At 52.1% G+C, this 16,140-nt stretch overlaps 2 protein-coding genes across 4 annotated transcripts; one reads left to right on the forward strand and one right to left on the reverse strand.

Annotated features, from left to right (window-relative positions):
- Nucleotides 1-2,943: 2,943 nt before the first annotated feature.
- MSMP (microseminoprotein, prostate associated) lies at nucleotides 2,944-5,193 on the forward strand. Its single transcript, XM_063423541.1, has 3 exons — nucleotides 2,944-3,127; nucleotides 3,772-3,880; nucleotides 4,260-5,193. Exons 1-3 carry the CDS (start codon nucleotides 3,016-3,018, stop codon nucleotides 4,447-4,449), a joined length of 411 nt encoding a protein of 136 aa, XP_063279611.1. The 5' UTR covers nucleotides 2,944-3,015; the 3' UTR covers nucleotides 4,450-5,193.
- A 119-nt stretch (nucleotides 5,194-5,312) lies between these two features.
- RGP1 (RGP1 homolog, RAB6A GEF complex partner 1) lies at nucleotides 5,313-16,125 on the reverse strand. Of its 3 annotated transcripts, XM_063423933.1 has the most exons (9): nucleotides 15,808-16,112; nucleotides 15,043-15,182; nucleotides 11,730-11,866; nucleotides 11,284-11,367; nucleotides 7,734-7,883; nucleotides 7,509-7,655; nucleotides 7,031-7,158; nucleotides 6,627-6,804; nucleotides 5,313-6,409 (listed from the first exon to the last, which is right to left on the reverse strand). In XM_063423933.1, the coding sequence occupies exons 2-9, from the start codon at nucleotides 15,156-15,158 to the stop codon at nucleotides 6,186-6,188; spliced, it is 1,164 nt and encodes a 387-aa protein (XP_063280003.1). In that variant the 5' UTR covers nucleotides 15,159-15,182; nucleotides 15,808-16,112; the 3' UTR covers nucleotides 5,313-6,185. The 3 variants fall into 3 exon arrangements, with proteins under 3 accessions (XP_063280003.1, XP_063280000.1, XP_063280001.1); XM_063423930.1 differs by having other exon boundaries at nucleotides 7,509-7,883; nucleotides 15,808-16,125; XM_063423931.1 differs by having other exon boundaries at nucleotides 7,509-7,883; nucleotides 15,734-15,882.
- Nucleotides 16,126-16,140: the final 15 nt, after the last annotated feature.

Consider the following 16,140-nt stretch of genomic DNA (forward strand, 5'->3'; position numbering starts at 1 on the left):
GATCCTGTGTGGAGGCCCCTAAGCCTCTAAGAGAAACTTCCAGGGCACTGCCTTGGAAGAATCTACCATAGGCTTCATGAAAGCCTCATCGCTTAGGGTGACCAAAAAGGTTTCCCCCAGGGTGTTCTGCAACACGTTAATCTACTTCAGTTTTGCTTTTCCCATTGGCCCGTGGCCCTTGCCCACCTCTATTGTCCATGCATGTTCCCAGTTCGAGAATGTTTCTCCCTTCCCTGTTTTCCCACTGGTTGTGGTATCACTGATGGTCCGCTCCTATGTCCCCTATGGTCACTGCCCTTTGCCTCGCCCTGGTACTGCCCCTGTGTTCAGACCATTGGCTCCTGAGCCCCCTACTTAACCCTGGACATTCCTTTGATCTGGGTCTTTCTGTCTCCCTTTGCTGAGCAAAATAAACCTGGCTGGAATTCTATACAGGATTCCCTTCTTGCTTTCTTCACTGAGCTAACCATGGTGTGTGTAAGCGCAGACTTGAGGGATGGACAGACGCTGCCTGTGTGCGTCCCCCCAAGCGGCTTCTTGAGAGAAGATGCTTTTCTGGGAGAGGTAGTGGCAACCACCATCCCTCTCCAAGCTGCTACAGTCTCATAGCTTTAACTCTATTTTAATGAACTATAATGGCTATAGAAATCCTGAGAATGCCTCTCCATGTCCCTGACGGAGTAGGGGCAATGCCCTCCTACACAGCCAAGAGATACTGTTGCCCCAGGATGAATACTCTTCTGGAAGCCTGTCTAAATCCTGTGGGCCTCTGAGTGAAAACCACCACTTCTTGTTTTTAACATTTGCTGTTCTTGTTGATGAAACAATGATGGATTGTTTCATTGCAGTTACTAGCATGCCAGACTTCTTTTTCCAAACACACAATAGAAATATTAATTAACTGCTCTGATGATGAATACTTTTATCCTCCTTATATAGTAACAACTCTGCACCAAAGGGCAGGTTCCATTTGTCACTGATACATTCCACCATCCCGGCTCACGGCCCAGCGGTCAGCAGGGGAGTGCTCACCATTTCTCTGATTTGTTATCAGCCTTTCCCAACGGATCCCACACTCCCTGCCACTGTCCCCCACCGAGGAACACAGCATCATCTGTGGCACTACAACAGGGCTAGGGTAATTCTCTAAGGGGAAGAAGGGATGCCAGGCCTTCTCCCTCAGCAGCAAGAACTCAAGCTGCACGATGCAATGGGATGGCAAAGGGGCCCAGAGAAAGGGGCCCAGAGCACCAAAGGGAAGGGACTGTTCCTTCAAATCCAAAGGTGGTGAATCCAAAACGGATAAAGTGGATAAAAGGAAGCTTTTTTTTTTTTTTTTTTTTTTTTTTTTTTTTTCTTTTTTTTCTTTTTTTTTTTTTTTTTTCTCTCACTCTCTGCTTAATTAGACTGTCACAGGAAAATCCTGAGGCCAAAATTTAGCAGGATTCAATGAGGGATTGGGCACTTATAGGGATAAGAAAAATATCCAGCTATAATAGTGAATGCCAATACAAATTCTGGAAGGGATATTAAGCCTCACGCGTCAAGGTGTAAATTTATCCCAAACTCTCAGAAAGCAGGGAGCTTAATGCAGGGGCAGATGACCCACATATGCCACTGCTGCTGATGCTGCCTCACTGCCAGCACGGCCTTGCGCTGGCTGAGCCCCCAGCTGGACCATCCCCAGAGCCCTGTTTCCTGCTGCTGGCAGCACCTCTGACAAGGGCTACAAATTTCTTTTGGCAAGTCAGCCCTTTGCTTGTAGCTCTCCGGGGCCATGTGGCTCCCAGGACTCTGACCTCCTTCCTCTTGCACATCCTCTCCCTTTTCCAGCTGATAACAGCCTTATCACTTCTACACAGAGGCAGCCATTCTGGGTGAGGGTCTGTGAGGTCCACAGGCACATGCCTGGGTGATGTGGCATCTTCCCAGAGGTCCATGCTTCCAGTCAACTCCCTTGTTTACCTCTCAGGTTACCTGTTACCCCAAAGCACTTTTGCCTCCTGATTTTATCCCTCCTGTTTCCTGCTTCTGCTGGGGCCAGTCTGCAGCCTGTGAAAGAGGATGCTCAGCTCTGGTACCTTGTGGGTGCTCCAGGTGCACAGGCACAATCCCCCTTCATGGGCACTGCTCAGATGTTCCCCAGTTCTTTCTCTCCTGTTCTGCATCATATACTGTACTGTCTGCTCTGGTCACAGTACCAAATCTGTCAGAGCTCAGTAAGTGTTTGGACAATGTTATTATGCACATTCTTGGGGTGTCCTGTGCCAGGAGTTGGACATAGTGATCCTGATAGGTCCCTTTGAACTCAGTATATTCTGTGATTTTATGATTTTATGATTCTGTGATTCAGTGATTTTAAATCTCCTATCACCCCCCAGCCATGTCTGGCCATGAACCTGGCACGTCTGCAGCCCAGGCTGGGGTGAAAGTGCCAGGATGTAGTACTCAGGAGCTGGGTGCAAGCACATTGCTCCCCAAATGAGGATGGTGCCAGTTGCATCCCACACTGTTAGCAGGATGCTTGTGCAGCTCTGCGAGATGGGAAGCTCCCAAAACCTTGGCTTGCTGTGAAGAAGCAGTGACAGCTCAGCATGACCAAAGGGGAGCCTGGAGCACTCCTGGTCAGGAGCCAGGGTCTCCCGTGCTTGCTGCTTACATGCTCACCACGCTGCAGAGGATAATGCCGCTGGGGACCTTTGGATCTCCCCTGGCTGTGGAGCCTTGCACCCACAGGGGCTTCCAACTGGAGAAATTTCTGGAGGGCATGAATCAGCTTTTCACAGCTTGTTAAAAATCTTGATCCTACCTCTTGTTTTCATGCCTTTCAAATCAGGAAATGAGTTTTACAACTTTTCCAGTGGGGCACAGCTGGTGGCCAGGGTCGTAAAGCTGAACTTTATAAATATCTCTCATTGGGATCAGGGGAAGAGCATTAAAAAGGCAGAGAGAAAGAGAAGGGAAAGGAGCAAAGGCAATAGAGAAGCAAAGCGAACAAGTCCAGCTCAACCATCCATGGCCATGCAAGCACAGAAGATGGGGTGTACTTGGGGCAGGCTTTGTCTGCTTCTTTCCCTCCTTCTCCAGCTGCCAGGCTCCCAGGCCAAATGCTACTTCCAGGCTAAAGGTAAGTGGGGAGGTGAGATGGGAAGAGGCTGGTGGAAAAGGAGGCCTCAGCTTTCCCAGCATGGCAGGGCTCTGCCCTATGCTTGAGAAGTATGGAAGGAACTGTGCTGAATTCAGGAATGGGATCATGGGCCAGTGGTGAATGGAAGGAGCAGTCTATAAACCACAGAACAGCTCCCCAGGGCTCTGGCTGAGAAAAAGCTTTCTGGGCCATGAAGGCTCCTAGCAGGAGCCTGTCTGGGGCCAAGTGTGCAGGACTAGCAGCAAAGGGAGCAGGGTGGCTCACCATCCCTCTGTTGCCTCCACTCAGGGCAGCAGAAATGCCCAGACCCTAAGGGGTGCTGGATTTCTCCTCTCCAGAGAAGCAAGAGCCTTGCTTCTTGCTCTAGACTGATGAGGTAGTGGCGACAGCCACAAGGCAGGGCCAGGAGAGGATGGATGGGTACGTCACCCATGGCAGATGACAGGGCATTCCATATCTGCAGGACAGTGGACAGACCACCGTGTATCTTCCATAACATAAGCTGGGTGAGAGGTCATCATGACACTTCCGTCCCCTCTTTCAGGGCACAGGGGTGTCAAGGAGGCTTCCACTTGCCTCCAGCGCAGGAACATGTGTTCTCATCACCACTGTTTCCTTTGCAGCTCCCTGTGAGTACGAAGGGAAACAGTTCTCCCTTGGGGAATCGTGGCTGAGCACCAACTGCCTGCTCTGCACCTGCCTACACCCCATTGGCGTGGGCTGCTGTGAGACGTGAGTGAGGGGCTGTAATGGGGTGGGCTGTCACTTCACTGCACCCCTGCATCTGAAGTAGGGGGCGTCTGGTGGGTGCAAATGCAGCAGATATCAGAGTCTTGGGAGGGCTGTAGGGCACCAGCTCCCGGGGAACAAGAGGCAGAGGTGGGCAGGACCCCACCAGGGCATGGAGGGTGGTGGGGTGAGTTGGGGCAGTTGGGAAGGGTGTCTCGGCACAGCAAGATGCCCAGATGTGCCAGAAGCCATGTCTCAGCCTGCCTGAGCTGGTCTGGAAGACATCCTGTGCAGGGGGCTGGCAGTAGGAAGCCACTCAGCCCAGTCAGCAGCTTCCCAGCACTAATCAGGGGGTGTGACGGCACCGTGTCCTCTCCCACAGCACCCAGCACCCAATCGATTTCCCTGACTGGTGCGAGGCTCACTACGACTCACAGACCTGCCAGATCTCCGTAGTGCAGAAGGCCAACCCCAGCCTGCCATGCGTGAAGAGCGTGGAGCACGAGTGGGGCTCTGCCGGCTCCCCCGAGCCGCTGGTGAACAAGCTGCTGGGTGCGGGGCTGAGCAGATAGAGGCTCGGCAGGGCTCCGCGCCCCTCGGCGCCGCCCTCCCCCCTCCAGAGCACACCGCCCGCATGCTCCAGACCTGCCCCACCCACCCTGTAGAGGCATCACCGCTGGCACCTTCGAGGGAAACCACTATCCACACACCATGGTACCAAGCTTTGCTTCTGCCTTCAGCTTCCTGAATCAGGGCGCCCTCCCTGTGAGGTGTTCTGCACACTGTGGAAATGCAGATTCTACAGGATCTCCTCCCAGGTGGGCAGAAAACCTTCAGCGACTAAAAAAAGGCTACAGGACTAAATCAGCCTGCCCCCTGCATTCTGATATCCAGCCCCAAGCGAAGCAGCTCCCTACTCCCTCCCAGACCTTTACTCCTCTGCACAGCAGCTGTAGGGAGCTTGCTGGGGTAACCACGGCACCTCGTGCAGCATCCCCACACCCTGTACAGCCCCTTCTCTGCCCCTGGAGTGCGAGGGGCACAGCCCACCTCTGGAACCACTAATGCCCCCACTCCAAAAGCTCCTGGCGTCCCTGGCACTGTAGGCCAGCCCTGGCAACACTACAACAGAGCCAGCTCAGGGTGGGTGGCAGAACAGGATGTCCCCAGGGGAGACCCCCATCCCCACTGGCAAGGGAGCAGGTTGGGGAGGGTTCTGGAAGCAGAAGCAATCCAAGTGCCAGGGTGGAGGCAGCCACCCTAGCATTTGCCCCAGCTGGTGCCATGCCTGTGTTGTGCAGAGCCTTGTGTAGATGTTTCTGTTCTTGCAATAAAGATACTGAACAAAGAGGTCTCCAGCCTGTGACTGCTGTAGAAGTTAGGATGTGTCCAGAACCGGGAACAATGTAGGAATAAGGCTCTTTGGAAAGCTGAGTTTTGCACACTCAGATGTTTATTACGTTACCATACAAAGAGGAAAGCTCATTGGAAGGCTTAGTAAAAATTGGGAGCTGACTGCTGAGCAGGGAGATCTCCATGCCAGCTCTCGGATGCACAGCATGCATTCCCTACAGCCCTCCAGAGACCCAAAGACCAGCGGGATGCCTTCACACCCAGGAGCCCAGGCAGACAACAGCCCAGGGGCTCAGTGCTGCTCAGTTTTGAACAATCACAGTCATACTGACAGAGCACGGGCTTGCATCCTGGTCTCCAGCACATGCCAGCAGCACAAGGCTGGCCTGCCAGGACCTGCCTCCTCCAGGTGAGGGGGCACTAGACTGTATGCATGGGACACTGCTCCAAGAGGCAGGACATGTGCCAGGGCAGTAGAGCAGGCTCTTACCCAGCCCAGGTGGCTACTGTGCTTCACCTGAATGCCAGACCTCTGCTTGCAGGGTCTCTGTAAGGGCAGAGCCTTCACCCAGGGGTGGTATGAAGCTTCACCGGAAGAGCTCCCCTCTCCCCTCCCTGGGCTGGGCCTTTCCCTCTTGGAAGCCCCATATGGGATAAAGGCATATCAGCAATTCCCTGGGAAGGCAGATAGCTTTTTGCTGAGTACCGAGACTTGCACCTTCACCCAGGCAGGAAGGGTCCAGCTCCAGATGACAGTTGCAGCACAAGACTGCATCAAGCAGTGTTCTTCCACCCACTGACAGAGCAGACATGCCCGATGCCCACCTGGACATCACAGATGAATCCAAGGGGACACTGGGATATGTGCACCATAGCACACTGGTGACAGTCCTGCCTGCCATTCCCACTGGTGGCACACGCTTGCAGCTCTGCAGGCCAACAACCTCTCCCTACTTTAGATGGTGATAGAGTTAGTGCTGGAGAACTGAGATACGTAGGAGGCCAGGATGGGGTTGGTGGGAAGAACTTTGATGGGCAAGTCCCAGCTGAAGGTGTCCACTTCTATCTGCTCCACACCAGTCCAGGTGACAGCCTCCGACTGGCTCCCACGAACCAAGCAAGTCTCCGCTGACTCCCCAGAAGTCACAAACTCAAAGTGCAGCCTCCACTTCAGGGACACTGTGGGCAAGAGGGTGGTCAGCACTAAACACCCACAAGGGCATGGACAGCAGCTGTCTCAGCACTGTCTGTTCTGGCAAGGGGACAGCAAATGACCTCACTCACAGAGGCCAACTCCCTCCCAAGGGATACATCCCTGCTGAGCAAGGGCAGGGCTGGGGACATCACAGTCCTCCTGCAGAGACAAGCAGGGGTGGGTCCCTTCCGGGGTACTAACCGACGTTGGTGGTGAATCCTGGGGTTGAGCTGAGTGGGATGGGCAGGCTGAAGCTGCTCTGCGCCGTGTGCAGGCAGGACTCCTGATGGCGGGCGTGCACAGTGAAGGACACGGGCTGCCCCCGTCGGCGCTGGAACTCCTCCTGGATGCTCTCTTCTGTCTGCAGGCTTACTGAGAACTGCAGGGCAATTGGCAGGGTGCCTGCTCTCACAACCTCATACACACCTCATGCAAAGCCTGCAGGCTCCATTTCCCAAATGGACCATTCTCCCCCTCACTTTCCAAGGAGATCCCAGCTGGGTCCCACTAGAAACCCCCACAGCCCAGTACCACCCCAATCCCTTCTTCCCATCCCTCACCCTAAAACCCTGCCTCGCCCCAGTAATCCTTGAGATGGCAATGACCTGCAGACATGGGATATCTCCTTCTGAGAAGTTGAAGGTCCCAATGACATCCTCTCCAATCTTATACACCGTCTTAAAGATGCAGAACGTCCCCACCTTCCCACGAGTGTTGCTGATGTTATAGAGGTCTGTGGAGCAAGAAGAAGGGTAAGGGTTGTGGGAGGACAAGGCTCTGCTCTGTGCAGTGCTCTGGGTAAATGACACGACCCCATGCCTCCTGCCTGGGTGTGACGGTATTCCCTTTGGGAAATTTCTGCAGTGAGCAAGGGCAAACCCTACACTGACTGTGATGTGCTGGGCAAAGGGTCTCTCGGGCTGAAGTAGGCCCTGACCCAAATAGGTCCTAACAGAGCTGCTCCACAGCCATAGCTGGAAATTCACTTTGTCATCAAGAGATATTTTGCAGCTGGCCCTGAGATGTTCTCCATGCCCAGCTTCTTAGGAAGGACAGCAGGTTTGAGCAGGGAATATGACCTACGCAGGCTGCGTCGGGAGGTGGCCACCATGAGCAGTTCTGTCGCTAGGTCTGCCAGGCGAGAATCTTTCTTCAAGCCCTCCTCCTCCTCCAGAAAGGGGTTTGAGGGTGCAACAGCCTCATCCTGTGGGAACTGGTAATCCTTGAGCCCTGGGAAGAAGGTGGGAGTGTCAGCAGGGCAGGGTGCAGCCTGGCTGCCCGCGCAGGGAGGGCAGCGCGTGGCCTTACCGTGCAGCACGAGGACACGGAAGGGCACACGCAGCAGCTTGATGGGAGAGTTGACGCGCTGGCAGCCGATGGTCAGCTTGTACACGTACTTCACAGACTGTCCCCGAAACGAGGGCGGACCATCGACAGGCAGGGTCTCACAGTATGAATCTGCAACAGGTGCAGAAAACTTGATTTCCAAGGCCCGAAGGATCCCACAGCTGTTGTGTGCAGGCTCCCTGCACCAAGTGTTACAACCAGCAGTGCTGAGCTAGGGACAGTGCCTGATGTTTTCTGCTGTCTCCTCTTTCCTCTGGTGGCCAAGCACAACCTGGCTCCCTTGCACCAGGCACACTGCTCCTCACATCACATGCACCATCATCCAGATATTGCTTCCAGCATACACAACCAAACTCTGTCTCCAAAGAATGTGAAATATGTAAAATCCAGGAATACAACGAGAGCTAAACCTACTCGTCACAAGTTCAACCTGAATTTGCCTCTGTGCACTCCTTTACCCGGTGCTCTCACAGCAGCCTGAAACTCAGCAACAAGTTTGTTTCCTCCTGTGTTTTTCTTTGAAGGACTGCAGCTAAATGATCAAGAAACAATTCTGAGACCTTCACAACAACCTGTGGTTTGTCCCTGTTGACAAGCTGATGACTTGACCACAAAGCCTCTGACTCTGAGGGCTCTGAGACACTAGGGCCTGGCTTTCACCACATTCAGCCCTCCTAGAGCCCCTTGGCCACCACACAAACCTCAATGCCTCTTGACACAGTGTGAACACTTCTGCAGCTTTACCAAACCACGCGCTGCATAACAAGAAAGACACAAACAGCGAACTGTGGAAAGTCTCCACCTCTCTGGCTTGCCCACCATAATGCAGATACGCCCTGCCAGAGGAAGGGCTGCATCCTGCTCTGAAACCACAGATCATTCCCTGAATGTTGAGGCTTAGATTAAAAGTTAGGGTTACATTTTAAATATAACTTCTGGATTTAAAATAACAGGACTGGAAGGAAGAAAAAAAGCCTGTGCTAGTGTGTAGTGTCGACAGGATGTCACACCTTAAAACACAAGCCTCTCTTTCTGGACCAGGGTGCAGATAAAGCAGAGAAATATCCTAACAGGGATGAAAATCAGGTATGTCCCAGGAAAGAAGCAGACCTCTGTAATCTCCCTACCAGACTGAACAAGAGTGCTCACAAAGACCTTCATGCCCAGCGAGGATAATTTCAGCAGAGACCACCACAGTCAGAGAAGGATGGACAGTTTGCTACCTGGCACAGGAATGTCAAGACTCAGGAAGTCCTAACTTCCATGCAAATCCCAGAAGGAAGCACATTCCTGGCACTACAGATGCCTTCCTTACCTACCCGCTGTGCCCTCTGGCTGGCCTTCTGGCCTGTGTCCAGGCTGCCTCCATTTCCTCCCCTCTCTGTGATCTACCAAATATTTAAAGGTGTTACAAAAGCAGAGTGGAGGCAAAACAGCCACAGAAATGATTTGAGGACTTGAGAAAAAGCTTCATGGTGACAAATTTAAAGAGCTCAGCCTGCACCATGTGTCAAAGGGCTGGGAGATGAGTCAACTTCAACACATAGGTGCAAGAGCAAGGTATGGGGGAATAAGTTGGTCAGCAAATGAAAACAAGCCCTTTTATCAAGAGACAGTCTGACACAACTTCAGCTGTATGTGCCAGCTCTGGCTGCAGTTTAATAGCATGGTATATTGCTGAAGCAGAATTAAGATTTCTTGGGTTTTCTGGTTTGGTTTTTCTTTCCCCTTCCCAAACTGCGTAGCAAAACTCAAAACTTCTGAAAAACAGGAAATGAAGAATTAAGATACACACCCACACATCCTTAACTCTCCCTCCACGGAGCTGGCAGGAGACCCCAGGAATGGTCTGCACGCATGCCAGCTGCAGTCTTGCGTGAGAGCAGCAGCACCACAGGCTGACGGGATCGGTGTGAACAGCCTGCCAGCGAATGAGTCCAGGGCTGTGATACAAGGATTTCAGTGCTAAAAACGCAGCTCCACCTGTACCCACATCACATGTGATGCATGAAACAGGTGCATCACACAGCCAAGGGGAAAGGCTGTATTGCACAGGCAAGGAACCTCAAAGAATAGAAGAATTTGTGTCTTTCCAGAGGAGCTGCATCCAAGCACCAGGCAGATGCAGGCTACTTGTGCCAGTGCCACCCAGAGGCAGAGAGGACACATACACACATCATGACGTCATTGGAAAGGACAGACAATCCCTAGCTTAGCTGGGGGTTAAATAGCTTCTGCCTGTTAAGCCAGTGAACAGTCAATCCCTCAATCCATTTCAGCCACCTGCAACTTGGGCTGTCGTCAGTGATCTGTTATTCCAGAAACTACCCAGCCTGCCTAAGGTATGCCAGGAAAAGGGACTTCCCTCTGCTCCCAGGGAATGGATGCTCTAGCCTCAAACATGAAAGCAGCAAGGAACACAGGAGAATCTAGGTGAGCCTCAGGCCAGCTAAGATTTCTGCCTCCTCTTCCTTCCTGCTGGCACGGCCAGCTCCTTTCCCCAAGATGCTGCTGTAAAAAAATAAATGAATAACCAGATGTCTTCAGACAACAGCCTCTGCAGTTTAGAGGCACTGCCCCACCCCACTAACCACCAAGCCAAGTCAGCCTGGTTTCATCAGGTCCACCTTTGCCTCCGAGGCCAGAAAGGCAGGAGACACCAGCTTAAAACCAGCATGTCACAACCCTGCAGCTTCTTGGTCTCACTTGCAGCTTTGTTTCCAGTTCTGCAGAGCTCAGTGATGCAGCAGAGCCGGCCCCAGCACAAGCACTGTCTCTCCTCGCCGTGTGCTCTGCAGTGTGAAAGGTCTCCAGCCATTCCCAGCAGATCCCTGGGACAATAACAATGCTCTCCATGCACAGCCTGAGAGGCCTAACATCTCATCACAGGCCCCTGGAAGGCAAAGGAGACCCGACACGACCTGAGCACCTGAGTCACACAGCCAAGAGAGAACAGCACATACTCAGATGTTTCCGCAGCTATCTACTCAGACATGGAGAGCTTTGAGCAAAGAAGATGAGCAGTGCTCGCTTTCACTGCAGGAAAACTATAACATCCAGAAGACTATTATCTCCAGGAAAGCCACAATCTGAAGAGGAAGCACAAACCTTTGGAGGACACCAAGAATACTCCAGTACTCTAAATTCCAAGAATACTCCAGTATGACTGAAGAAATAAAGGTAAAGAAATGCAGGTGTGTGTAGCCATTCATCCTGCTGCAACCAGGTATTTCAAAAATTTTATGCCTTGCACTACACAGTGGACCTGCAGCAAAGGCCACAGGCCAGGCGCAGGACTGAGGAACACGTTGCAGCACACACCCCTAGCGCAGCGGAGAACAGACTCTGGATGATGCAGCAGCTCCTCAGCACTCACACTCCAACCAAAGCACCCTGCCTGTCATGAGCATCAGGATCTCACTTGCAGCATTCAGGCCTGCAAAGCCAGTTTTGAAAGCAGAGCTCTCCTGAGATGAGCTCTGTGAGCAGGGCAAGAGAAGACAGGACTCACAGGACTTGGACTCTCCAGGATCCAGTCGCAAGTCACAGAAGAGGATCTTTGGTGGGGTGGACAGGATACACTGACCCCGCTCTCCTGGAAGAGAATAAGAAACACATGAATGCTGCACAGCCTCAGGCTGTATTCAGGTCAAGCTTTATCTCCATGGGGAGGAACAGGGGGAAGAGAGCCAAGGAGGAAGCATCTCTTGCCCTGGTCATATCATGAGACATTGCCATTGCAGCTGGACAAACAACTGTCATGTTTCAATCCAAGCTAGTGTCACTGCGATTTCAGTATTAACAAGGTATTACAACATCCATCACCAGGAAAGCAACACAAACTTCCCCTCATTTCTATGCACGCTGCACCAAGACACACACATTATGGTCTGCTTGACTCCTGCCCACTGTGCTCTCACTGTCCCTACCCGGCTGACAGGCAGGAGTGGCACTCACCTCTGTTGGGGACAAAGACAGTCTCATTCTCTGCCTGCACGTCGTGCTTGCTGCCGTCAGAGGGAGGGAGTGCCACCCGGTTCTCGCTGGCGTGAAACTGGCAATGGATCTGGGCGCTGGCCCATGCCAGCATCTCACTGAAAGCAAAGAGCAACACTTGTATCTCTGCTTTAAACCTGAATTACAGCAGGCAGGAACTGGGAGAAGAGCAGCTCTGTCCATCCAGCTTGTCTGGAAGGAAGGCCTTGCTTCACCATCACTGAAGCCACTCTCACAGTCCCCTTCCAAACAAGCCTTGGGATTAAGCTCAAGCTGGATGTTGACTCAAAGCCACTTCCACCCCAGCTGCTGACAACAGCTTCACCCACAGCCTGCTCTGTGGCCCAAGGACTCTTTTTAAGCAGCAAAAGCTGCAGTCTGAGCCACAACACCCATCAGCACAGCACTGACACAGCACAAGAAAACACATCTGCCCCAGGAAACATGCTGTACACTCATGGCAGAGGACAACAGGCAGCGGAGGTCAGCAGTCCCTGTCGCCTTCCATGAGGACAAGAGACAAGGTGGCTTGTACAAAACTTCACAGGGATCTTTCAGCAAACAGGCTGAGGTCAAGTGTTCCAAGATCCAGTCCAAAGCCTTCCTTAGTCATTTGTTCATCTTTCTCATCATCCACAGATTGAGACTGGCCACTCGCTGCAGTCTTGGGAGGACACCTCAAGCTGCTGCATGTGGGCCCTGGCAGAGGACACTCAGTCATGAGGAGTTAAATCCCAAGCCAGAAGTGACACATAGAGCAGCACTCTGGTAACAACACCATCATTAAAGAACCGGGCAAATTCTAAAGCAACAAATTCCTGCAACCTGGCCTCAGCTGCCCCTGCCCACAGCACAGAGATGCCCCAAGCTCAACACTCCTTGGGGCAGGCACAGATATGCTCCCTCTGGCTCCACAGCCATCTCACAACCATCCCCCCACATGAACATCAGCTGCTGTTTGTGCCAGACCAAAGAAAGATGCTTATGGGTCTTTCATTAGGACCTACTTCTCCTTATGCAAGGACTTGCTGACGGCAACAGGGGAGGCAAAGGCATCATTTTGACCCCTCTCTGTACAGCCACAGGAATTAAAGTAGGGCCACATATCCAGCACAAAAAATAGTCTCATGTTTTGGACTATAGTTTAGCCAGTGAATAGTTCCTCTGGTGTTTTCTAACATCATGATCTGATTAGTAAGCACCAATAAGAGAACTTTAGGTGGCAGAGGGATTTTTTGTGGCACACGGATGTCCCTCCATGTGACACATCACAGCAGTTACAGGTCTAGATGAACCAGAGAAAAAGGTGTGCTGTATTTGTGTCAGCTGACTAATGATACGCTACCTGATCTTTTGTATGTGCTGGCTGCCCTTATCCAAACACACCTCATTTATTAAACCTAGTTGCTTAGAGCCCTACACCTGTAATTCTGCATTTTCAAAAGTACCAGCATGGCTTTTCCATCAGGGCTACCATATGTTTTTTTGTTGTAAGGTATCTGCTGTATGGAAACAGAGAACTGCTCTTGCTTGAGGCAATGTTTGCTAATTTTATATAAGCTTAGAGTGATTATAGTACCTTCAAGCACCATATTTTGAGTATTTTTTTCTTTCCTTTTCAGTATTGCTTTACAATATGCCACCGGATTGTTTTCATTTTTTCTAGCCAGATACCCAAACCAAATTTGCATGTCCCTTCCTGCCAGCAAAGCCTGCTTGTTCAGCTGGTGCTTGTTCAGCAGTGGAGGATCCTGCACTGGTGCTGAGGTCACTTCCCTCCAGTATTATCTTTCCCCACAACTCCTGTAGCCTACATGGGACATGCTTTGTCTAGCCTCTGGGTAGATGAGATTTGTTTCTTGTACTCTACCATCAAATTAATTTCCCGCCTTTCTTTCAGTTCTGTCCCTGTGCTCAAAATATGGCCCCTCTGTCCCTCCACCTGTCAGCTCCACAACCTTCCAGGCTCTGACAGGTCTATCTGCCTGTTGCAGTCATGGTGCTTTGATCTGGCTCCTGCCTTTACACAACCCACAGCTTCATTTTCCAAACCACCAATCTATTTGGTGTTTCCACTCATTTGACTTAGCCACGCCTCATCTGATTGATCATTTGAGGTCTTCCTTATTAATTTAAAAACTTTTCTTTTTCAAGAGGTAGTCTTCCACAGATCACAACACACCTGAGGTTTTAAATGAAGCTCTCATAAAGGGAGTGCAAACCCCCCAAACTAAGCCACCTGGTACGCTTGTAGCCCCACATATTTCAGAAGCAGGCAAACTAGCTGTTGTCATCACACAAGATGACAAAACTCTGGGAAGCTGGATGCTTATGACACAGCTGAATTTGAAACCCGAACTCAGCAGTCAAAAGGAAACAGGAAGAAAAGATGGGAAGTTAAGGAAGGCAATAAACACAGAAGCCCTCTGCTGCTGAGACTACAGGCCCTGCAAGTGGGCCCACCAACACAATCACATGTGAACATCGTACTGGTGATGAAAACATGATGAACCTGACAAGGCTGGAAACAGACACTTCCCAGGAAGGACTCAAGATGAGAAAGCACTCTCCACTCCCTAAAGAATCAGACAAGGCCACACACTCAGCGGACACGAAGGCTTTGGGTGACTACTTGTGACATGGAGTCACCCCCTGTGAGCCAATATGGGAAGCTCCCATCTTCTCACATTTCCTCAGCACTGCTAAGGGGAAACGCAGTGCTCAAAGGCTGGGCAACAGAAAATGTGGCCGCAGAAGGTGCCCTTTTCATACCTGCCCCTTTGTCTGCCATCTCTGGAGGCAGAGACCACACTGATCTATCCAGCACTGCTAGACAAAAGAGAGCTCCTTCCACAAATGCAGGAAATAATGACGTTGCCTGGATGTTGCTCTATAGGACTGTCACCCTGGCGTGACCAGATATCCTACTTTGACAGCCAGTTTGGCTTCATTTTCTGCCAGTCACTGTCACTGAGGGCTCACCTGAGGGACAGAGAATCTCTAACTGCATACTTCTTTCCTTGTCTGCTTCGTGGGGGCACAAAACCAACAATTACCTCAGCTTAGCCCCCAAAATTGAGATGGCGCAAGGCCTCGTTAAGGGAGTGCCTCGAAAGGGGAAGTCACAAGGGGCTGAGCTGGCACCGTTGCCCCACAATGCAGACATGACTACTACTCCAGAGAGGGGAGAGAGGGTGGGCTGCTCCCTCTGGAGGGACCTAGGCACCTCCAACATTTGGAGGCTCTGTGCATGGACTGGCACAGGCTCCTGTACCTGCTGGCAGAGGTCGATGAGGCTGATAATGGGTTGGTGAAGGTGATCACACACTCCAGCACCTCCCCTGCCAGGAATACGGGCCCGCGGCCCAGCTTGGCCAACACTTCGATCATGGCTTGGACAATCCCGCTGCACACCTGCCAAAAAAAGCCAACAGTGGGCATGTTATCACAGGGTCATAGATTCAAGGAATCACTGAACGGTTTGGGGTGGAAGAGTCCTTAAAGATCATCTTGTTCCAGCTCCAATGCCATGGGCAGGGACACCTCTCACCAGACCAGATTGCTCAGGACCCCATCCAGCCTGGCACTGAACATTTCCAGGGATAAAGCAACCACAATTTCTCTGGGCAACCTGTGCCAGTGCCTCAATACCCTCATAGTAAAGAATTTCTTCTTAATATTTAATCTAAACGTAGATCTTTCAGTTTCAGGCCATCCCCCCTTGTGCTGTCACGGAGGCACAGAGCGCTGGGCAATGTAAGTGAGGGGGAATGGGGACACAGATACATACACAGGAGGTGTGGGGGAAACACGCACAACCCCGTCCTTACAAACACAGACATCTTCCTCCCAGGTCCACATAGTTAAGGGGCATCGGGACACACTGCGATAGTGAGAAAGGACAGCCCTGACATCCCCAACCCCGGTCCCTAACCGTGTCTGCGGTCCCTAACGTAGACACGCACACGGATAACTCCACCCGAGGGATCAGCGACACAGGCCGCAAACTTTCCGCGGCTCCCGCCTCGGGCCCACTCACCACCCGCACAGGCCGCGCTCGCCGTCCGGCACCACTACAGGCCCGGCTCCCCTCAGCCGCTCGGAGGGGATCGGCAGCGCTCGGACAGAGTTCGGCAACGCTCGGGCAGCGCTCGTGTTGTACTCGTCAACACTCGGGTTGTACTCGGCAACACTCGGGTTGTACTCGGCAACACTCGGGTTGTACTCGGCAACACTCGGGTTGTACTCGGCAACACTCGAGTTATACTCGGCAACACTCGGAAGGAATTCGGGCACCCTCAGTCGGCTCACTGGCAGCTATCGGGCAGCGCTCGGTAACTCTCGCACGCCCCTCAGCAGCGCTCGCTCAGCG

This window comes from Prinia subflava, chromosome Z (genome assembly GCF_021018805.1).
Source record: "Prinia subflava isolate CZ2003 ecotype Zambia chromosome Z, Cam_Psub_1.2, whole genome shotgun sequence".
Classification (NCBI taxonomy): domain Eukaryota; kingdom Metazoa; phylum Chordata; class Aves; order Passeriformes; family Cisticolidae; genus Prinia; species Prinia subflava.

Coding starts and splice junctions, on each gene's coding strand:
- MSMP (XM_063423541.1), top strand. CDS start 3,016: ATGGCCATGCAAGCACAGAAGATGGGGTGTACTTGGGGCAGGCTTTGT. Junction 3,128..3,771: donor ATGCTACTTCCAGGCTAAAG/GTAAGTGGGGAG, acceptor TTTCCTTTGCAG/CTCCCTGTGAGTACGAAGGG. Junction 3,881..4,259: donor GGCGTGGGCTGCTGTGAGAC/GTGAGTGAGGGG, acceptor CCTCTCCCACAG/CACCCAGCACCCAATCGATT.
- RGP1 (XM_063423930.1), bottom strand. CDS start 15,158: ATGATCGAAGTGTTGGCCAAGCTGGGCCGCGGGCCCGTATTCCTGGCA. Junction 7,159..7,508: donor CACCTCCCGACGCAGCCTGC/GTAGGTCATATT, acceptor CTTGCTCCACAG/ACCTCTATAACATCAGCAAC. Junction 6,410..6,626: donor AGGATTCACCACCAACGTCG/GTTAGTACCCCG, acceptor TCTTGCCCACAG/TGTCCCTGAAGTGGAGGCTG.